At 40.2% G+C, this 24035-nt stretch overlaps 1 protein-coding gene across 1 annotated transcript in view; it reads right to left on the bottom strand.

Moving 5' to 3' along the window:
* LOC104358588 (potassium voltage-gated channel subfamily KQT member 1) overlaps positions 1–24035 on the bottom strand; it is a 503557-nt gene that overhangs the window by 469242 nt on the left and 10280 nt on the right. Inside the window, exon 2 of the mRNA XM_032995036.2 lies at positions 11607–11697. Coding sequence (XP_032850927.2) covers positions 11607–11697 — 91 coding nt within the window. The remainder of the gene's footprint in view (positions 1–11606; positions 11698–24035) is intronic.

Raw genomic sequence — 24035 nt, 5'->3', positions numbered from 1 at the left:
CACTTAATGTTTAAAGGTCTGTTGTTTGGATACAAAATGGTTTTGTTTAACATTTCTTTAAAAAATGGTTCCATGCACGCCTGATAAACATGCTGAATTTGTTGACTTCATACCAAGAGTATCTGTATCTTTCAGTTTATCAACATTTTCTATTTCCTGTAGAGAATGAAGCTGAACACTATGAGGGAAGCACATGGTGCTCTAGTCACATTACCCATGACGACTACCATTTAAATGAGTTGAGTGAGTAAGAAAGGAATAGATACTTTTTAATTCTATTCGGGCAAGCAACAATTTTTCTACAGAGAATATTAACTATAGTCTCAATTATTTCTGAGCAGAACTTTTTTCTGGAATTGCTTAATTCAGAAAGATACTGCTAAGGCAAATACAATCAAAGAGTGAATCAAGAAGATTCAATAAGTTAGTGCCTGAAGTTCTTAATTTATTTATGGATCTCAAAGGAGCCTTCCAGTTTTCCAACAGAATTTCTTGAAGCCTGACCTGAAGGGACCACCTCTGGTAGGAGGGGAAGGGTTTAGCTTTGCTCCTGGAGTGGAATCTATCCAATGTGAATATCCACTTCGGAATTGTAAATAATCATATCCATGTTTCTTAACCTTTTGATTTGGGAGGGTCTCAAAATTCTGAGGAGTGGAATTGGAAAAATCCTGCATATGCCTCTCCACCTTCCCAAGTAAGAAATGTTTCTCTAGTCTCTTGAGCCGCATTCTGAAACCACTTTGCACAGAAAACTCTACAGAGCTAGAGTAAGAAGTGAGTAAAATTTGACTAAGGTCATTACAAGTTGGCCTTTGTTAATTCATCTCAGCCATACTTACTGCACAATGATTTCTATCTGATATAGTTGAAAAGTACACAGCAACCATCCAACACGTGTTCTGTACTGCATTAGGGCAACCGACAAGGTAAGATAGCCCACAAGAACAATTCTATTATAATTTACATTGAGAAGCTTGATGGTTACATTTGATTCCAGAAAGGCTACGGCAACTCAGCAAGATCACTAGGCAACTTAAACTTACAGAATGTGTTGAAAGATTTGTGGACTCAAATTTTTTCCTAATATGTTTAATGTATGAAACAATATTCCATATCTATTTTAATAATGTTTTATATTGTAATAATATTCCTGACCTATTTTTTCATCTTTCCACAGACCAACAAGAAGCCCAGAAACAAACAAGGATTCTCCCTCTTGTTTTCTCTTTCACAAGTTGACAAGGAATAAAAGAAGAGAGCAAAAGCTTTTGAGTTACGTGGCTATTTTTATTCAGATGTATTCTACACTAACATAGTCTGACTTATTCATAGTATAAAAGAAATAGTGTATTTTTCTACTGGAGCAGTTTATCTGTCAGTGCCTTTAAGGGATTGGACACCTCATTAACACCTACTGTTACACAGGCAATATACACTACACAGATATCACAAAATGCCACTAAATATCATGGGACCTCCTCTGCATGCCATAATCTGCAAGAAATCCATTATCATCTGTAAGAAATGATCCGATGAAGCCAGCAGGAGGAGTGCCTGTGAACTTCCTGTATCAACATATCACTTTAATAAACATACCTGGAGAAGGCCCCGAGTGCTAATGCCATGTAGCAAAGCACAGATTTAGTTATAAATTGGCACAAATGCAGGAATTGGATAAAAATTCCAGCATTTTTACTGTCTAACATGGATTGCTTTGATGGGATGGAGAAAATGCCCTCAAACTTATTAGGATACATATATTTCACCATAAATCATAGAGAAGACTAAATTAGGCTTATCTATCATGCAGTCTTGTTTCTACTCTGCTAACAGATTAAAGACGACACAACATTTTATGACATGACTACATAGCTTAAATACGAAAAGGAACAAAAGCAGACACAAAAATAAAGGAATGGGAGAGCTCCTCCACTGTAGACAGGAAGAGTGCATCCTCTTTGAAAAACACATACTTTGATAATGGTGTCATCGATTCACTACTTTCAAAAAAGATAAGCCATACTGAGGTCCAGTTCAAGAGAACCAGTAAATACATACATACCTTAGCTGGCTTAAGTAAGCCAACTATCACATGGTACTCTGAAGTCTGAGTACTCTGAGAAGCCTAGCCTGTGTATACAGGGGGAGGATGTGTTCATGGTATGTGATGCAGAAGAAATCATCATATAAAGCCAAAACTGAGCAGTGACTTCAGGAAAGACACAGAACAATGTGACCCATCTGCAGCCTAGAACTCTTTTATGAGATCCTCCCCTTAAACCCTGACTCCTAAATACAGCCACAGCATGAGCCTCTGTCCTGAAAAGCTTAAGCAGCAGCTGATGTGGGAGCTCCTAATCTTACACCTCAGCCTCTTCTGCAATGGGATCAGCAAACATAGGAATGTTACTAAAAGCTACATGCTAAATGTAGTCACTAGATGAAGACTGCTGGCAACCAGGCAATGGAAGAGGACAGTGAGGGCCTACAACTCTACAGAGTCTTTCAGGGTATTGTGTACCCTCTAGTACTGTATCGCTATGAACTACAGGTGTTAATGTGTTTGGAAACTATGATGTTGCTTTTTGCAGCAAAGAAACACGTCAAAGGAAAGCAGATACGTAAAGTCTGTTTCCCAAAGGAGGAGGTACCACAGGAGCTATGCTCACCTAGAAAAAACACTGGAATCCAGGATCCAGCCCTGCTGAAACAGGGAAGGTGATCGCAACCGAAACACTAAGACTGTCCACCTTGCTTGTGGCTCTGCTGCAGAAAGCTTCTAGAATGGCACATGCACCCTAATGTCTTATCCCATAAGCCTGAGAAAACTACACTAGAAAACCACCCATCAGGAGAATATGACTAGAATGTAGTGACCCCTGGTGAAAGCAAAAGAAAAGACTCAGAAGTGATTTACCTGTTTTAATAGGTAATAGTTTCCTTAGAAAGTCTTCCTTTTTTGCATTTAAAACAGAGCACTATCAGAGATACCACACTGAAGTAACTAAGCATTTTGTCCAATCCAGTATACCAATTCCTACACAGATTTGCCATTACAACTTAGCCTGAAAATGTTGCAGTGATTTCACATTTGGATTATGTGCTCTGAATTGGAAAGCGTATTAAGATAAGTAGCATTTCCTACCTCTCTTTCATTCCAGTTGCACTGACCCCAACACCAAATACACCATGGCATACAAGTAGAAATTAAATTAACAAAGTTGAATCAATATGATTTATAGCAAAGACATTCTATTTTCTCAAAGTCAAGAGCACTCTTGGTATTCTTAAATTTAAAAAGTGATTAACATCAAGATATTAAACTGAAAAAATTCCCTTTCACCTACAACATTCTGTTATTATACAAATGATTTATTGTGTTCTGTTACTCATAGTGAGTAAAAACATGTGTATGATAAAAATAATATTTTGCTCTTTTTTTTAGAACAGCACAATTAGTGAAATTACTCCTACAAGCTAAGAAACCTTATTTTTACAAGGTCTTTTACAATAAAAATGAAAATGTCTTTTGTAAACTACCATGGTGACCTCTCCTGGTGGAAAAATATATGGCCTCTAACCATAAAAACACTCAGATTAATCCTCAAAGGAGGAAGGAATTACACCTGATCCACTTTATAGTTTATTTTTTAATGCCATATCCTTAAAGAACTAGACACCATTTACAAATCAAAAGTGACAAAGAAACTACTAGATCATTAAGAAAACATTACAACCTCCTGCTGTACAGGCAAAAGCCCATACAAGAGGCTTTGGCAACTTTTTAAAAATAATTTTTCAATAGAATCATTTTAGGGTAAGATGAAATCATAACTGTATATATTAGGGAATTTAAATTTGTAATAAAATGGAAGGATGTTACCTAAAAGTGCCACAATGCAGGAAGACTGAAAAAGATGGACATAAGCATATGTGTCATTTGCTGAAAACATAGCTTTTTTCCCTTTTCTGGCATAAATTTTTAAGTAAAACCAATAATTTTCATGGGAACTTTAAGTAAAAATACTCCTAAACCCTTTTTTTATTTTTAAACTCAGCCACTCAGCTACTGCAGGGAAGGAGATTCTCTCCTTCTACTCTGCTCTCTTGAGACCCCCTGCAGTGCTGGGGCCAGCTCTGAAGGCCCCAATGTAAGGACACGGAGCTGCTCGAGCGGGGCCAGAGGAGGCCACGAAGATGCTGGGGGGGCTGGAGCAGCTCCCCTGGGGGGCCGGGCTGAGAGAGTTGGGGGGGTTCAGCCTGGAGAAGAGAAGGCGCCGGGGAGCCCTTCGAGCGGCCTCCCAGGGTTTAAAGGGGGGACAGGAGAGGTGGGGAGGGATTCTGGATCCGCGGTGGGGATGGGACGAGGGGGGATGGTTTTGCACTGAAAAAGGGTAGATTTAGATGAGATCTAAGGCAGAAACTCTTCCCTGTGCGGGGGGTGAGGCGCTGGCCCAGGGTGCCCAGAGCAGCTGTGGCTGCCCCCTCCCTGGAAGGGTTCAAGGCCAGGTTGGACGGGGCTGGGAGCCCCCTGGGCTGGGGGAAGGGGGCCCTGCCCAGGGCAGGGGGGATGGAACTGGATGTTCTTTAAAGGTCCCTTCCAACCCAAACTGTTTTACGAATCTGTGATTCTACAAACTTCAAGGTTTGCCAATGGTCATGAAAAAAGTCTGTGCTAATACATCAGCAACACTTTAAGAATAGCTCAAGACGTTTTTTGCTTTGAACAACCACCCAACAATACTAACTAGTGAAAATATATAATTTTTTTGTATAATATGCACACACACCTGAAGGAAGGCTTTATTCGTCAGGAAACAGACCTGTCCATGTAAGTCTGATTGCCTCCTAGAAAAGAAAGTCACTGAAGAAGAAGCATAACTTTAAACACTACAGTAAATAAGATTTTAGAGGATCATTCTTTAACTGGAAGTATAAAAGGAAGACTTACATACAAGTTACAAATATTAAAAGTCAAAAATAACAGTTAAGCAAGCAGAATTTTTGTAATGAAAGCAATCATCACTGATTTGATTGATCTGTTGAACTCACAGGAAAAATTTCAACAAGTAAAAGCAAAAGAATTAAAATGGTTAGAAATCTGGGAAATATGGTCAATGGAGATAGAGTTGACCCGTGACAGGAATTCAAGGAAATGCTAAAAGTGCATATATTTATTTTAAGAACAAGTAGATTAAAACCAACTGTAGTATTTAAAGACTCACTTTTTTGTCTTTTAATTATTTATTAGGAAACCATCTGTAAGTATAACAGTGAAGAAATGAAGTATGAAATTACTTCAAGCAGGTAGGGTTTCCAATCAAAAATAAATAATACTATGCCTGTTCTCTTACTTTCTCAGGATATACATTTTGAAAGAATTTTATGTTAAGAAAAGAATAACAAGCAACAGATAAGGATGATGGAACAAAAAGACAGCAGTCAGGCTTTGCCTTCTTCAAGAAGAAGCATGTCTTCAAGAGCCAGGTGTATGTGAATGCAGCTCTGCAGATCAGGCAGGAATCACTCATTCTGCACTCAGGCACATGGTATTTAAGGAGCACTTACAAAAACCATTGGGAAAGTAGCAGATAAACACAAGTAATAATTAGGAGTCAATTCTATCAAAGACAGAAAGTGAACAGTGTTGACTCAAGATTAAGTATTGACTGTAGGAAATCCTATAATCACTGTTCTTGACTTGTATTTGGAAGAAGCTATTAAGAAGGCAAGTGAACCTTGACAAATATCTCCACCAGTGCCAAAAGTGTCTAGAGAGTAATTAAGTAGGGGGAAAATAAAAAAGAAAAAGACAGTTATTTAACAGGCTTTTTCTTCCCTGTTTTTAGAAAAAGTATTAATGTTTTTTTTTTTTTTAAAAGGAATTTTAAACCAGTTCCAAAATTCTGATGCTCACATGCCTGTCAGGAACAGGCTTTACCATGTGATTCACAAAAAAAAAAAAAAAAAAAAAAAAAAATGCCACATTTCCTCCCCTAGTCTCAAACTGTTGCTCTTAGAACATATCATACACCCTGGTTACCTACCTTCTGGTACTCAGGCACGGCTTATTCAGAAACTTGTTTTTAGTACACAACAGAATAAGTTCTCTCTTTTCAGCAGTCCTAGTTACAGAACTTCCCACAGTCATCCCACACACTGCTCTTTTGGCTCAGTGTGCTGTTCAGTTTTGACAATTTGTTCTGGTGATCAAAATGGAGGAATTCTTAAGAGAGTACCTGCTCCAATATTTAAGGCATGAGGTACTGGAAGAAAAGTACAGGGACATCAGACAGGGGACTTTTTAAAGAGGCATGACAGACGTCTCCCAGAAGTCAGATATTATGCACTTAGTGCACCAAATCAGGTGCCACAGGCCTGTCTGACAACAGGCCACTAAAGGTAACACCATGGTGGAAGACTGCCACAAACCAGATGATCAGGATAAGAAGGCAGACAAAGTCTTCTTCAAACAACTCAAGGAAGTTTCTAGATCATGCCCTTGTTTTTATAGAGGACTTTAATTCAGCCAATACCTATTTGAGGAGCAACACGGTGAGATGCAAGCAATCTAAGAGATTCCTGGAGCGTTTCAGGAGTAACTTTTAGATACAGGTATTGAGTGGGCAACTGGAAATGAAACACAGCTGGATCTGCTGTTCAGATATACAAGGGAAAATTAATTGGGGATAGAATAATAGCTGACATTGCCTTGGATGTAGCATCCAAGAAACAATGTAATTCAGATCCTGAAGGGAGTGCAAACCCTACATTCAGAAGAACAAACTTCCAATTATTCGGGGAACTAATAGGTGGGATCCCATGGGAAGCAGCTCTGAAAGGTCAGCAAACTCAGGATAACTAGTAGGTCTCTAAAGGCAGCCTCCTCCAAATGCAAGGAAGTGATGAAAGCTAACAATAGGAGAACAAGGGAAGTGATTATCCCCCTTTACTTAGCACTCATTAGATTGCACCTAGAATATTGCATCTGTTTTTTTCCACCACTACAAGAAAGACTTTGATAAACTGGAGCAAGTCCAGCATAAGGCCATCAAGGTAGCCATAGTGCTGAACCACATGACCTATGAGGAGAGGCTGAGGGAAATTGACTTGTTCATCCTGGAGAAATGAATGCATGGGGGACCTCTCAGCTGCCTCTCAATATATAAAATGAGTTTATCTGGGAAGATGGAGCTAGGTTCTCAACAGCACTGCATGGCAGGAAGATTAAAGAAAACAGACTGTGGGCAGAAGGATGAGAGACAGCAAACCAAAGGTGAAACAAGGGAGGTTCATAATGGTTGTAATGAAAACCTTCTTCACCACGAGGGATGGCCAGGCATTGGAACAGACTGCCCTGAAAGGCTATGCAGTCTCCATCCTGGGAAGTTTTCAAGACCCGATGGGATAATGTCCTGAGCAACCTGGTCTGATCTCATCACTGACCCTGCTTTGAGCAGGGGGTTGGGGAGACCTCCCGAGGCCTCTTCCAACCCAAATTATTCTATGACTGTATGAAATGAAGAAACCACCAAAGCACATTGTTCAAGAGTTCTCTGAGATGCAGTATTTGCATGGTATGACAAGTGAAGATGCTATTCCCTCCCACTATGCAATCTGTAACTACAGTGACCACAATTATTCTGGAAAACCCTATTTGCCCTTCCTGTTTGGAAAATTTCTGCAGGAGCTGAAGAGGGGGGCAGGCAGTGCAAGTTTAGAAGGTAGATGGTAATGTAGTATTGACTTAAGTGTTGCAAATGGTTTATTTAGAACTGCTTTGTTCCCAGACATTGTAAAAGGACTTCCTCATGCATCGGATCCTAAATAATGATGGATAGACAAGTGAAAAAGCTCCCAACAGTACAAATCTAGGAGCAAGGAAAGCAGGGGAAACCATAGATTCCTTATCATACAACACCACATGTAGCAATAAAAAACAATTGCAAGTGCATTTAAGCTTTGTGGATTGTGAAATGACATGTATATTGTTGTTCTACCTAGAAGCCTTCTGAACCATTTTAAACACTGTTTCAAACTCTAAGCTTCTCTCTGCAAGTATAAAAAGTTCAGGAGGAATTATGTTCTTCACGATCTATTCTGTTGGTGTTTATAAGCATGATTCACTGTGCCAATGCCACTGTCACTTTCCTCATTTGCTGGCTTGCTAAACAGTCAGAGGAGAAAAAAACCCAAACAACCAGGAATTAACAAAGATCATACAATGTATGTATATGGAAAAATTAAATTAGATTCTCTCAGACAGAGTGGCAAGCACATACACAAAATACTTGGTAGTGTGGGAACAAAAACCTCCTTCAAATGACAGCATTTGCAAGTTCAAAACAAGTAATTTCACCAGTTCTACTACCACAAAAGTAAACTGATTTTACCACAATGATGATCAGATTGATATTTCCATGTTCTCTTTTCTTCATAAATGAATAGAAGTTTCCTTTAAGCCCAAGCAAGGACATCAAATAGAGCAATTTACAGCATTTGCGGAGGCATAGTATCAGTGTGTATCAGAAGCTGTGGCTATGCAACGTTTTCAGTAGTCTCAAAGATGACAGATTAGCCCTAACATTCAAACGCAGGGCCAAAGAGGTTTTTTTTTTTTTTCTCTCCAGAATTCAGTTGAATTTTCAGAGACTTGAAAACATATGCCTGGGGGGCAGGAGGAGGAGAGTAAGGGTTTGCAGCTTTTTTTACTTTAAGTTGCAGCAACTGCTTCTTCAGCCCCCTTTTTCCATTCAAACTACAAATACTGCTTTGGAAGGCCTTCTTGATATGGTATTCCCTTCTTGGTATTTTCACATAGTTTCTCTGAATGATGATACATTTCTCACTTGACAGTAAGTTATCTTATACCACCCAGATGTATTAAGAACATTAAAAAATTAAGTCTTTAAAACACAAGACTTCAGTGGCTTAGAACACATCTGCAGTTACATCTGTTACTAATGTGCCGTATCTACCCCAGTGACACATATTATCCAAAATTGTATTTGGCACATCATCTCACCCTCTCTAAGAAAATACAGAAACATTTAAGTGTCTACAAGTATCAAATATTATTCTTTTTGTCAGGCCTTAACAACATTCAGCATTACAATTTTGAAGTTGATCCTTCTCAACTTATTAATCTACCTCAGTATAATGAAAATCAGTTTTATCACAGGTGTGAAAATACCACAAGCATCACATACTAGTACTTACTTCCTACCGGCACGCTAACAGGGCTATACAAAGAATTACGGGTTTCTTCAATCAGGAGAGCAACAAATAAATTTCATTTTGAACTTGATCCAACAGATGCTTTGGTCCAATTTTCATTCTCGACATACTGGCAGTCTCCACTGTTCTCAAACACTTTCAAGAGAGCAGAGTGGCATGGCAGGCAGAACACATAGGCATGTGTTTTCGTATTTTGATGAGAGAAACTCTCTCTGGTTACATGAACAGTCAACTATGGTATGAAGTGGATCAGAGTGAAGACCTGCTACAGTGAGAAGAGAGCAATGACCTCCAGGCTTCTGTGGGGATAGCATTCTCCTGGGTAAAATGGGAGATGCAGTTTGAAATTCCTTCAGGTAGCGGTGGGAAGAAGTGCTCCAAGCAGGAGGACTCTAACCATTTAGCTACTAGAAACAAGAAAACTCACAACTCTGTGAAAAAAAGAACTAATTTAATTAACTCTAAAAGCAAACTTTCAAGTGTTGTAATTGAAGTGAATTTATTTCAGAGCACAGTCTAAGGCTCACAGTTCTAAGACAAATGCTTTCTATGCAAGTGAATCTACAGTAGCCAGCAGAAAGAACAGCTAACCTCTGTGCTGGCTGACTGCAGGAAGGAAGCTAAGGAAACAGCAGGGAGGAAAATAAACTCAAGAGAGGTATCCTCCAGGGTAAGGTTGTAACACAAGGTGTCCAAGAAATTGTTTCAGTGCTGTGACTGGCTATGCATGATTCATTTGTTAGATGATACCATCACTTAAAAATAGCCAGCAATGCTATGTGGGCACTATGTGAACCACACATCTGTCTTCATCTAGTTATTTCTTGTTCAATAACATGTGTCTGCACATGCACATACCATCTACACAAAAACAATCAGCTAAGCATTGAACTCTTGCCAGTATTACTGTTTCGGGTGGTGGTTATACTGACCTACAATCACTCGACATCTTTCAGTGAGTATAGGAAAACTACATATGACTGGCAGAATACAGCACTTTGTTTGACAGTGAATATGGCTTAAAGGCCAAGCAAAAGTTGTTACAGGATTAACATTAATCATAATCCCAAAATAACTCGGGGATCCTAATGGTGGCTTAGTTATTTGCACGCAAAAGCTGCATATAGTAATGTAGTTTAAGCCATAGGAAAACAAATAAGTAACTGATTTTTCTTTTAAAAACAGATGGAAAATGAAAATACGTCACATTAGAAGTCACCACTCAGCAAAAATAAATTACAGTAAGAATACTGAGATTATCACACATTGAGATCAGAGGATTTGAGTGGCTAAAATACAGATATTGTAACCAACTGTTTAAAAGTGATTTAATCCATTTTTATGAAGGATGTTTCAGCTCTATTCTTAACTTTCTACAGGCGAAGAGGGGCAGGGGGGAATAGAGGAGGAACATTGGCTACAGTCTTCATGCAAATTATCTGTACTTTTATTTCCCACCTACTGCAAATTAACACTTAAAAATATTGTATGTATGTTGCAACAGTTTATAGATGGCTGCTGAATGTGATTTCCTATTTTTAAGAGACTTAATAGCTCATGGCTGGTAACACCGTTCAGGTACATTTCATCTGTAAATTAGTCACTCAGTCCAGTGATTAAAAAATTGTTCCCTGGCTACCATGAAAATAATAAACAACCTCTGTATACCTCAAGTGAGCAGAATTTTCTATCACAGCACCTGTTGTTTAAATTACTACTTAAGTTCCTAATAGCAAGAAAAAATACATTAGATAAGCACATCCCTATGCTTTTGCAAAATACCAAGTACAAAACTTAGCTTATGCTCAGGAACCTGACCTTCTAGTGGGTTGCTAACAACCACAACAGTCAACAACCACCAACTTCAAAGCCAAATCACTGATGCACAGAGGTGTAACAGAAGCTCTTCCTTCCTGTTGTATATACTGGCAAACTAGTCTGACAGAAATCACTTACCCCCAAGATTCAGATACTTCTGAATAGCAGGGGTTTTGGCTAATATTTTACCATAAGACTTAGAAGAGAGATGTTTTAAAAATACATTCCTGCCTATAGAATATCCTGTTCCACACTGCCTAAGACTGATAAACACCACTTGTCCACTACAAAAGCTACAGGGCACAGTTTCGTACCTTACGAAAAGCAAGTACATAAAAACTGGTAATCTATCAAGTACTCCCATACTTTACAGATCTAGAAAATAATCATCCCCATTAAACTATCACCTTCCTTTAATGATGGCAGGTACTATTTTAAATGTCCTGGTAGCATGCTTTGCACGAGGATCTCGTGCCGTTATCTCCCTCGTTTTACCTAAAGCAATTTAGTCAAACTGATTAGACTCTTTCCCAAAAAAGTTCACTTACCATCCAGAAAAGGGTTCCAGTGGCAAATTCAGAATAATGCTCTATAGTAGATAGTACGCTGAATATTAAACAAATCAATACCAAGAGAAATCTGTAAAAAGAAAACAGTGTTTAGTGATCGTTAAATTGAACTGTAAATCTAGATCTAGCTTTAGCTGTCTGATTCACATAACTTTCCTCATCACAAGTATTTTGTGTTTAATCAGTTCATTGTTCCTAGTCAGGTGAATGTTTCATCATTTTGCATTCAATAACTTTTAAGAGATGTGGAATAAAAATTACATGAAGGCTGAACACAGTTAAATCAATAGGTAAAACTCACGTTGTCAAGTATAATTTCCCACAGAAGCTTGTCATAGTGAATGTTTTATGTTCCACTGATTGCTATATAACTTCTGTGCTGCAGTAGAAAGGTATCGTAATTGAGAATGCATCAAAGTACAATTACACATATGCCTGGACTGAGGAACAGTAACTTCAACAAAAAATGTTCCATTAAATTCATTCCATAAATTCAAAGCATACATAAATACAGAAGAAACAGCTACTACCACAGTATTTCTAGTATCACCACTCAGATCGAGAAAAAAAATCAGAAGTCTCAAAATATATATTCCTGCCCCCCAAAATAGTTTACAAAAGCAAAATTGAAAAGTCATGAGAATTGGAAAACAAAATGTGCAACTGAATCCTAGTTGATTAAATGCTTAAATGTTGGCAGAATACCCATTACTTTGGTGCGCATGATATCTTGACCATCTTCCCACCACTGGTAATAAGTTAAACATTTAAACAACTGATGAAAAGAAATGATGTATGGAAGAGCTCTGATGGACAGAACCAGAAAGACAGACTTCTGATATATTTGCACTACAGTTTTCACCATCTCTTAAGGTCATGCAGAAAACAAGAGAAAAGTAAGAAAACTGAAATTTCTCCCACTGACAGCCAGAAACATTCCCTCTCGTGTACCAACTCTTCCAGCTGTCATTTCCTCTGATTCCATGCCAAGAGGCTGTATCTAAATGGCTAAACTCCCAAACCAGCAATTAAAACCTTAATAGTCCTGCATGTGATGAGACATTTTTCCAATTAGAAACCCTTCTGAAGAAGATAAACACTACTGGCAGGGCTAGTTCAAGAACTTCAAAGGAAATGACAGACTAACAGTACAGCCTTGGTGGGTGTACTATTCAAATTGTGAGATTTCAGCAAACGGAAATTAAGACACTAACCACACTTTGGAGCTTTTACGTGAAAAATATAGGAGGAGGTTACCAGGAACATTTACTGTTCCTGCAAGCTGCACCAAGAGACCCCTGCGTCCAGCCCCGGACAGCCAGGATGGCAGTGACCACCCCATGTAACGGGTTTGGCATGGTGCTGCATGGCTTGGGCGATGCCAGCTGTGAAAATGGGAACCACCCAACCATCTCGGGCCAGGTCTCTGCTTTCCACGTAGAGGGGGCTGCACAGGGGGCAGTCCCCCAGGCATGCTCCAAGTTGTTCCTGTGCCCCCAGCATCCTGGTGCCTCCCACACATGTGGATTTCCCCCAGCCCATACATGTTAGTGTTTGTTCAGCTGCTTTGTAAAGTGGTGGGCCACGAACCTGCCCTTTACTTGTGGTAATTAACTTTCTATTCACGTTTAAACATTAATTATGCATTAGCTCTTATTAAAGGATGTATACAATATATGATATGTATACCATTTTTATGGATAAACTTATTATTACATTTTCTATATATGCTCTACATACACATATAAACAGTAGAGCTATGTATTAACGAAATGTATTTATGCATATCTGTACTCTCCTTATATAGAGACAGAAATATATGTTTGCATACACATACGCAATGCAAACACAGGTCTAGGTAGCCGACAGACAGGGCCAGGGGCAGAGCTTCCCGGGGAGGCAGGTTGTGGCCCGTGTCACTGCCCACCCGAGCTCAGCCATGCCCCTGTCCTGCCCCGAGGCCAAAAAGCACATGAACTGCGAGCAGAGAGGCTGTAGAGAGGACTCGGTCTCTCTAGTAAGAGAGACTTACTCTGCCTGGAGAGGAGAGGGACTTAGTTCTTCCTCTGTACTGCAGGCAAGGCTACCTCGCGGTCCGAAAGGCAATCCAGACATCACGTATTCTGGAACAGGCAGAGCATGGCACCAGCCAGTATCCACACAGCGAGAATTACCATGTGAGAGAAAGGGAAGAGCCTACCACTTCTAAATTTCATGCAACCGCCCCAAATCCCAGTGCCTCATATGGTCTTCCTAACTACTAGTGTAATTAATCGTAGTACTTTCATGACTGTATGCCACAATGTCCCTCAAAATCGGTTAAAAATGAAACCAAGTTTTGAATTCCAAGTGGGATTTACCTTTTAGTAATAAAAATCTAATCGTTACCAGAGTTATTAAGTTAACCAGTATTTTACGCTTCCTAACAAAGTAATTGGCTGTCAGGGAGCAGTGAGAGTGAGGCTGCTCCGTCAGGCACCAAGGGTGACAACAGCACGGGCAAGGCCATCCCCTAACTCACCAGTATGCAGATGGGTAATGCCTAAGGAGGGCTGAGGTGGTGACAGCAACCAGATTCATTAGCCCTTCAGTGATTTGTCACACAGGGTGAGGTGGGGAGACAGGTCCAGCATCCATTCAAGAAGCCCAGGCAAGAACAGCAAGGGACAAGACTGTCACATAGGTCCAAGGTCTGTCTAGCAAACAGGGACTGGTGCAGGACTGGAGACAAAGCTACCTACAACCGAGATTCAGGTTTAGCACTTGCAAAGAATTACTTATGTACAGAAACACCCACAATACATGTCTGCCTCAGACGGAGGGTAGACTGAGCCAATGTTCTTTATGCAGCACATTCAAACCATGACTAAAACCAAAGAAAACTGGAGAATGCTAATATCAATGAGCACACAAGGGCCCTTCAGCATTCCTTTTCCTCTTGTAGGAATGCTTCAGATTTTTAGACTGTCTCAGGATCCCCAAGAACACCAAACAGAGGATAATGAACACTTAAAACAATTCTCATTCACATAACTGGTATGCTTGGTCCCGTCATTCACACGCTGCAAGTCAAGTGCATGCAAGTGCTAACCCAGGCAGAGACAGTTGTTTCTCAGCTGCCACACAGAAAATAGCTGACTTTCTTCAAGCCTAAAGTTGGATTTGAAGATATAAAAAAAATCCTGCTTAAAATCTTAAGTCAAAGGGAAAACATGATGCAAAACAAACTGAAGCAAACAAACTTCCTACCGGAAAGGTTACGTTTAAGAAAAAAAAAAAAAAATCCCCATCTTTTATATGTGGTTGTTTCTTGAAAACAACATAGAGTCCAAATTCAGCATATGACCCTTTTCAATGAAACTGGGTAATCAAACATTACACGAAGCAAATCTATACACTTTTGCAGACAAAAGAATAATTCTATAGTTCAACAATATCAAGCAGCTAAGTTAGCAGGTTTGTAGTTAATAATTCAGCGTTTCCCAAGGCATTTGAGCATGGTGAGCAGGTTGAGGGATGTGACCCCTCTCCTCTGCTCAGCACTAGTGAGACTGTGCTAGGATGGCTGGGCCCCAGTTTGGGCTCCCCAGTGCTTAAAGGCAGCAACACCCAGTCCTGCTACTTCTTTCACTTCAACATACACAAGTTACTGAGCCTATTATCCGGCAGTTCTTCTTCTTCTTCTTCCAGTCCCAAATGTTTACCTTTTTGAAAATGGTGGTATGTTATAGTTATGTACAGAGATCTGTCCAAGCCATAATAAAACATATATTGGTTTAATGAGCCGCTACAGTGGCCAAAGATAAACCAGCCAGTAGAGGGGGCAAAAGTCCCACTTTCTTCCCGTAGGCAGAATTTCTGGAGTGATACTCCAAAGGAAGAAAACAAGAGCAAAGCTTTGAGAAGAGACACTGAAACACGAGCCTGCCTTTGTCAAATGGAAATGAGCAAGTTGATAAGAAGTTTACAGCATAAGTGTGTTGCCAACATCCAACGCTAGAAGAGTCTGGGCATGGGAATATGCAAATCTTTAGCCTTTCCTTAACGCAGTAGCACTGCTTCCCATGTAAAGAAAATACGGATACAGAAGTGAGGTAATCACAGTTACAAGATTCTCCTTTTCCCCTTACATTTAATACAACAGGAGTATCTCAGTCCACAGAAGCACTTACAGGCACCAAGGACCCCACTCAGTTGGATGCTGTGCTCCATCAGGCAGCTTCTTTGTCCAGACAGCTTTTACTTCCAATTAGAAGTATCAGTGATGGGTAAATAGGGAAACACACAAAAAGGGAAACAGACTTGCCCATACATCAGGACAGTGTCAAAAGCATACAGAACTTGGATCTCTTGAAGCTCAGACCATCCTCCAGTCAATCAACAGCCATGGGAACACAGGAACTTTCCTAGTCCCTGAAATAATCCCATCAAACAACTCAAGTATAAATTTACCAAGCACTTCTTGAAACTAGTCAGTCTGTTGATTCTAAACTTTTTTATGAGACTGATGATCCACTCCTACCATTGTTACAGATCTTACTTCTAGGTAAAATGCATGTATAAAGGTATGGTAAGCTTCCTCTGAGTACAGCCCTTTAATTTCTTCCAGATCCCTGACATTTCAGTTATCTCTTTTCAAAATCCCTTTGTCTTCTTTTATTGCCCTCACTAGTAATAAACAAAAAGCCATGGGTAATTGACATTCTAAATATTGTCTATCAAGATACCGAGGATGACAGTGCACTTTACACCTTTTCTCCTTTTCCACTGTAAATTAAGTAAAGAGAAGAAATGGATATTCTTACATGCCCTGCAGATAATATCACTACATCTTCAACCACATCTCCTATTAGGCCTCACAAAAAGTAACCAAATCTGTAAATCTCAAAAAAAAAAAAAAGTTTACAAAAAGAGGTTTACAAAAAACTGTGAAAAATATGATGCAAAGTGCCAAGATGTATGTGTGTAAGGATGTATAAAGGAGGACAATTAGTGCCATTTATTTCCTAAGGGATTCAGAAGTATCCGAAGGCTGCTAACACAGCCTGCAAGTTTTGTAATTTCCAGCTAATTGTTGCTTCCCTCCCGTATTTATATGTTGAGACTTTCTCGCTCTCTCTTTTTCCATTTCCAATACACACATTAAAACCATTCAGAGGACCCTTTAAAATCATTTAATTTATGGCACTATATATTCTGGCCAGTGAGTGTCACTCCTTTCCAGTGATTAACAAAGGCATCATTTTGCTAGCTCAAGATAGGGTGGACATTCTGTGTATAAAGTACCATGTCCTCAATGCATTTATCTGAAATGTGGAATCGCTGCTTATCACTTTTGGTCATAAAAGATCAAGATTTGTTTTTTTTGCAAGAGAGGAAGAGTTAGCTTCAGAGCACCTGGATATGTTCCAGTTTCAATAATCTCCTTTCCCAAATCCAAATCGTAATGTAAAACCCTCCTGGTAATGTCAAGCAGGAAGTCTTTCTTTTTCCCTTTTATGTGATCTGAAGACTGTATTTATTTTCCAGCTAGGCAATTTCAGGGGGAGGGGAAGCGTTAATAGACGATAAAACTGCTACTAATTACCCGGATGACTGTGAAGGCCCCGTGGGCCCTGATGTCAGCTTGTGCCAGTCCCCGTGGAGAGGCCCACGGCCTGGAGCTCGGCCTGCCCTGGCCGCCCCATCCCGCCCTGCTCCCAGGCTGGTGGTACGTGACAGGTTCTGGGTGCGAGGTCCCGCGCTGCTGGCCCTGGGCAGCCCCCGATGCTCCCCAGGCCCTGGGCAGCCCCCCATGCCCCCCAGGCCCTGGGCAGCCCCCGATGCCCCCCAGGCCCTGGGCAGCCCCCCATGCCCCCCAGGCCCTGGGCAGCCCCCGATGCTCCCCAGGCCCTGGGCAGCATCGACCCGTTCCTTGCCTGGCAGGGGAAGACTAACTGTTCCTACTGATCCCCCTTCTGCACTGTAACATTGTGTTACTGCTTCCATGTGAAGCTTTCAGATTGCACTGAAACAGGTCCTTTTGTAGAACTGTTTTTAAATCCAGTGTCCTGTTCTGAAGCCTTTCTGTGAGATGAAACGGTGCTTACTGAATATTCACCTGCTGTTTCAGGCTCCAGCTGCTATTTATTACACCAAAGCTGAATTGAGTTTTCCTGAGTAACAACAAAATGCTGCATAAATGAAGGCGTGATCTCCGGTTGATCACGTTCTCCTAGTTCTGAAAATATCTCATGGATTAAGAAGGAGCCTTTTCCTAGGTTGCCTGGTCAAATCTGTACTTTTAGGTACCAGAACCTAGAAATCAATTCACAGCTCTGATTCTACCATAATGTTGTTTAGTCTAAGGTTTTTCTTTCTGAACAGCTCTTTTAATTGTTGATTATACCAAATGTACTGGTACCTAAGGACTTAGTAGTTAAAAAAAAAAAAAATGTGAAGAGTATATGCAACCCTTTCTAATAGCAAAAAAAAAACCAAAACAACAAACCCCAGAACTACCATGCACACACAGGAGAGAAAAGCCCAACATAGAAATCTTATGGAAGCTTTATAAAAATACTGCTTCTTTAGCTACCACTGGAATAAGGCATTTCTCAAATAGGTCGTAGCCCACACCAGGAATGTGTTTTCCTTCACACAGAAAACCTGAGTGACTGCATCATATCTACCTCTTGAGCTGAATGAGAGAACATATTACCAGCAGATCACCGAGACTGCTGAAGATCATTTTGCTTCCTGATGTATTAGTGAGAGAAAGCACAAGTCCCATTATCTGACCCAGTTTTGCCAATACTACATGATTTTTAATATGATTATTCATTCAAAATTAGAACATTTTGGGGAGTGTCACTCAGACAAGTATGTTATAAATCAGGCCTGACTTAAGAAGACTCTTAAATTAAGAGTGGGGCTCAGACTGCAGAAGGCAGCTATGGACTGTTCAAATCTCATTATGATGGGAAAAAAGGCAACAAGAAAAAAAGAGACATGCCAGTTTTAGTTTTTGTAATCTGTTTAAGATGGTCTGCTAATATACAAGAAAAGGGTTCCCACCACGATGAATTTCCATTCAGAACTATTATTTGATGCTTTTTACAGCTTTCTAAGCATGTAATACACACTTGGTCAAAGGACTGGGGCACTCTATTTTCCTCCATATGAAAGGAGAGTAATTGCTGGCAAAGGGCAATGATGGAGGATTACAGAGGGAAGCTAATGTGTAAAATGGCCATGGCAAAATAAAACCTTTGACTGAAGTGCCTCGAGCTGTCAACTGGAGTTTTGCTCACTTAATAAATTCTTATGCTTCTGTTATCTTGTTTTGAGGATAAATCTTCTCTTCTGTTCATGGCGTGTTTTCTCATCTCATTTCCTTCCACAGTTTTTGCAGCTAAAATGGCTATTCTCTACAAAGACAGTGAATTCTGGACACCATTTTAGATGCCAAACAGGCGACAGCAGGAAACTGTTTTGCAGGTAATACCTGCAGCTCACTTTTTAATTTCTATTATAACCATAAATGGTCATCACTCCTAAAAATTAAGATTATAGGATAAATTACTAAATTAAATATTGCCAATAATAACAGATTTCAAAATCCTGAATTTTTTATTGAGACTAAAAATCATAAACATTTAACAACACTTGGAGTGTTCTTCATCTATTTTCTTATTTTTGAATTTTTAGAGTTAAAACCGTGAGAGTTAAAAATATATGTAATTAAATTTAAATAACTGTACTGTTAATATAATACTGAGTCTAGGCATCAGTACACTGAGAAAGATGTAAAACAGATTCATATTTTTATCTAGAATATCAAATTAAAATAAAAGTAAGAATCCCAAAATAGAACCACCGAAAGTGTTATCAGTTGTAAGCTATTTGGATAATGAACACAAACACACTCAAATATATCAAAATAAAGTTAAGCTTCTTACTAGCAAAGGCATCTTGAGAAGAGAAGCAGATGGCGTTTATTGCTTTCTGTATCCAAAGGTCAATGTTTGTGCTCATGAGAATTCATACTCAAATTCAATGCTGTGTATTTTTACATGCCATAAAGGAGAAAAGTGAGAATTACCTGCTGACTTCCTGATGTGTTAAAAAAAATTAAAAATTAAAATGTCTTTTGCCTGTATGTTGCAAGGACTATTTCAGAAGCTGTAAAATGTGCTGATTCCATGACAGCAGAATTTGTTCCTGACTTTAGTTCTGCTCCATAGCCTCCTGCTTGAAAATATAACCTTAAAAAATAATACACTACATATTGCCATTGTCCATCTGAACCTACAGATAACCTGAAACAATGGAAAGGATGTGTCAGGGGTCTGAGGGCACCGACAGGCTCTAACTGCCCTGAGATCCATGATCCACAATGGTCAGCCCAGCGCATTACATCTTCCTGCTAATGCCTCATCACCTGCTTTCTACCAGCAATCCACTTCTGGCCTGCAGTCATGGCACAAGGGCAGCTGCAATAACAGGGGAAGCAGATTTTGGTTACTAGGTTACTTTGTGGAAAGCTTCAGTACCTCATCAACCTGCAGGGCTCTGGACCAGATTAACATTCCTGGGAAGTGGTAGACAACATTCCTGAAGCTAAACCAAGAGCTTTTTAGAAATGCCCCTCCAAAACCAGACCTCCGCAAAGTGCAGGGACACACCTTGACAAGAAGTGGGTTGCTCTTAGGGCTCTGAGTGCATCAACAGCCTGTATTTGCTCTGATCAGCCATTTGATATGCTCAGTGCCCTGTCAATATGTGTGATTACTTCCCAAATTCACCTCAGAGCATGTCTACACAAACATTACTGGAGCTGAAACAGGTACAGCTGAGCTAGTTTTGAACTGGTCAGCCTGGGAACTGCTGATGGCAGAGGATCTCAGCACAGGTTAGCTGCCAAAAATGCTAGGTGTGCTTTCTGGTCTGCTGTGGTAGCAGTATCTGATCTATCTAGTTCAAAGTGACTGTCTGTATGCTGCCATGTCCTGGAGGAACATGTCCTCAGGGAGCAGCTCAGGAAACTTGCAGTCCAATAGCTGTGTAATCTTGTCAGATGTCAAACACAGCAGCATTTCTGCTTTCAGGTTTCTCTTTACACCTAGCATCTCTCCTGACATCTCCTGCTGCTCCCTGCCTGCAGCTGCATCCTGCTCTGTACTTTCCCTAACACTGCCTGACCAGCGCATTTCTTGCATTCTGTATTTACTGTGCTGTCCCACAGAGCCATGCAGAGGAGACAGTTACACACTAGGTTGCAGGGAAAGCTGGCAGAACAGAGCAACAGTGAAGGCGAAGGGAGCCCACAAAACTATGTACCAATGTGGAATACAAGCCTCCTCCTTGCTCTGTGCAGAGCAAAGTGGGATTCTGAGCCACCACTCAGACAACAGCAGGACAACACACATGAGCTCAGTGGTACTAGCTTGAGAAAAGAAGAAAAGCGGGATGCAAACCTGAAAAATAATCCCTAACTATATGGAAATTCATAGCTTCAGCAACAGTGCCATTTTTGCAGCTGTGTTCCACAGTCCTTTGTACACGGAGCATACAAAGTGTTTAGAAATTGAACTTAAAACAGATAAAGGATAGTATTATCAGCCAGAGTCACATAGACTGAAAATGGCAAAAGTAACAGGAGCATTTTAAGGTAGATATAAAACCATATACAAAAAACAAAATGGTACTGTTCCAGGCAGTCATCTTACAGTATATAATTTCCCCTTCACTTAACACAGTGAAATGAGGTGGACACAACCTCAGGGTGAAGCAGCTGGGACTGCTCTCCCCTCTCACTGGATATGTGAGGGGGAGGCAGGACAGGGCTGGAGCTGAGACCCTTGAGGTGCCATTCAGGACCCATTGTTTGCATGGTAGCCCCAGAGACAGGTTTTAGCCATTGCTGGCAATGCCCCTGCCATAGCAGTGGAGCTGTTTATACTCTCAGTGCACACCCCAGGCTGTTGGAAAGAGGTTGAGCTGGGTGAGTAAGTGATACCTGTGTTGTGGCAAAAGTGTTGGAGACAAGAAGCGGAAACAAAGGTCAAGTCCTTCCTGCACCCCATTATCCTCCCATCCACTCCCATAGTAACAATCCTTCTGTGCCTTTTTCTCTAATACAGTGGAACAGCATTTCCTTCTCCTTTCGGTATCTTTAAACCCACAGTCAGCAGCACATACTGCCTTCATATTTTTTTAAGGTTACTATCTCTTGTCACTGAGCCATGCACCAGAACACAGTTTTAGTTTTGACCAATATAAACTTAAAAACAAATGGCTTAATTGTTTACCAACTGATCTGCAGAATCCACCAAGCTACAGCTCTGTTGCCTCTTAGGCAACCAGGAAACCTCCTTGTGGATTGCTCCTAACAGCCTCTGGGATGCTAAACATAGCTCTAACCAATGACCTTTCTAAACATACTGGAGAAAAACACCTCGGGTGAATGCCGGATTCCCTATGAAGAGCAGAACAATAGTTGGATATGTAGTACCACATACAAATCTTTATCAAGACTCACCACAAAATACAACAGGTTTGTCTTTCAGTCTCACTTCATGTTTTGGTTTGAGAAGCAAGCTGTTCCTCAAAAGGCAATGGCAAAGTTTACCAGCGTTAACTTGTCAACCAGTGACAACCAGATCCTAGGTCTCCCTAAATATTTCTGATTGGCTTTCTGGGATACTTACAGGTCAGGGAAGTGTATGGGTGTGAGATTAATATTGTTGGTTTGGGGTGAAAGTATTTAAAGCCTGTCATGTGGCAATTTCCCTTTCCCCTCCAGCTGCCAGGTTGGCTTTCGCACGTTCCCTGTTATCCACACCCTCTCCTGCGAAGGGCAGTTCTCTGTGGTGCAAAGGGGTGAAAAGAGGTTGCGATTATTGACTTACTTGCAAGTAGTTATTTACATCAACACAGAACAGTCTCGCTTGTTGGTGGCTGTTCAGCTCCTAAAGGGAAGGAGCTGATAAGGAGGAGACATAAATAATTACTGACTAGTACGGTTGGTCTACTCTTTCCTATCCTAAAAGAACTGGGGTGCTGTTTTCTGGTACTTTGTAGTCCTCTTTGAGTCTTTGTGATTCCTGATGATATCAAGCCATATTTGGGCTATTACTTCAGCAAATACTGTTTTCATATTCTACCATGTATCTTCTAAAAAAAATAAGCATCTCCTCTCAAAACAGCTGGCTTCCTTTTCCTTCAATTTTATACTTTTCTGAAGACAGAAACTTAGCCCAAATCACCTATGTCCAGACTTTTCCTTGCTCTCTCTTTATAAATTAAAAAAGTTTTACCTATCAGAGGAAAGAGGATTATCTGAGAATTTCTCATTTGGTTTTCGATTCTCACTTAACACAGTTCATACCAACAGAATACTGAAATGCCATGCTTTCCCAAGAGAGGTCTTGCTAATGTACACTAAATTTTAGTATTTCTTGATTTCTCCTAAATTCCTTAAGCCTCATGCATACAAAACAATACAACTGCTTTTTCACCAATGTTTTTAAACCATCGTCCTTAAACCTCTTTCATGCTTTAACTGATTTAAGTAGGCATTACTGGTGCATTGGACAGTTGATCAATTGGGATTAAAGGTTGAAAATGTGTGCCTCTGTGTCCTGATCTTCCTAAACATGGCTTCATTTTGGAGAGTAGCCCGTGTAACTGTAAACATGTTCCTGTTGTTATTGTAACCAGGGACAAATTCTGTTTAATAGATTAACTGGCCATGAGCATGCTCTACTGCAGCCTGCAAACACTTGGAACTAGAAGGTAAACTACAACACTGAGAGCAAAATAATGTCAAGTACTTTATCAAGGGTGAACTCTTTCAAGGTCATGCTATAACAATCTCATTTTCCATGGAAGACAAGCTTAATGAAAGCTCTTAAAGGAGAAGTATTAATCATTCCTCATTTTAAGTTTTGCATCAATTAATGCCATTTCCACCCAAGACTATCTGTGCTCGTTTCTTTTTGTGTTTATCTACTGCAAATAAGTGTACGTGAAGTGTTGATAGATGAGATGCTTGTGGGAATGTTATCTCTTGAACAACAAAAATGGGATGGGTGAGGAGGGGACAAACTTGGTAGACAGAGATATACTCCTTGGCAACCAAATACAAAATAGTAGCTTTGTGCCCTTTTGGGCTTGCCAAACTTAATTGACTCTGAAAAGTTGTGTTTAGAGAAGAAAACATTTTTAGAAAAATGTGAACTCCACTGTGAAAGAAAAATCAACCAAAATTGTTATAGAAAAGCTATTGAAACCTATGCTCAATAGTATTTATATGCCTTGATCATGGGTCACTCATGTTTTTAACTCAACCAGACATGTCCTTCCCCTGCTGTGCTCCTTCCTCAAAACTGAGCTGCTGTGGTTTACTTCACTATATGAAAGCCC

This window comes from Tyto alba, unplaced genomic scaffold, assembly GCF_018691265.1.
Source record: "Tyto alba isolate M040663 unplaced genomic scaffold, T.alba_DEE_v4.0 Super-Scaffold_21, whole genome shotgun sequence".
Classification (NCBI taxonomy): domain Eukaryota; kingdom Metazoa; phylum Chordata; class Aves; order Strigiformes; family Tytonidae; genus Tyto; species Tyto alba.
This window is presented reverse-complemented; position numbering and strand designations above follow the sequence as displayed.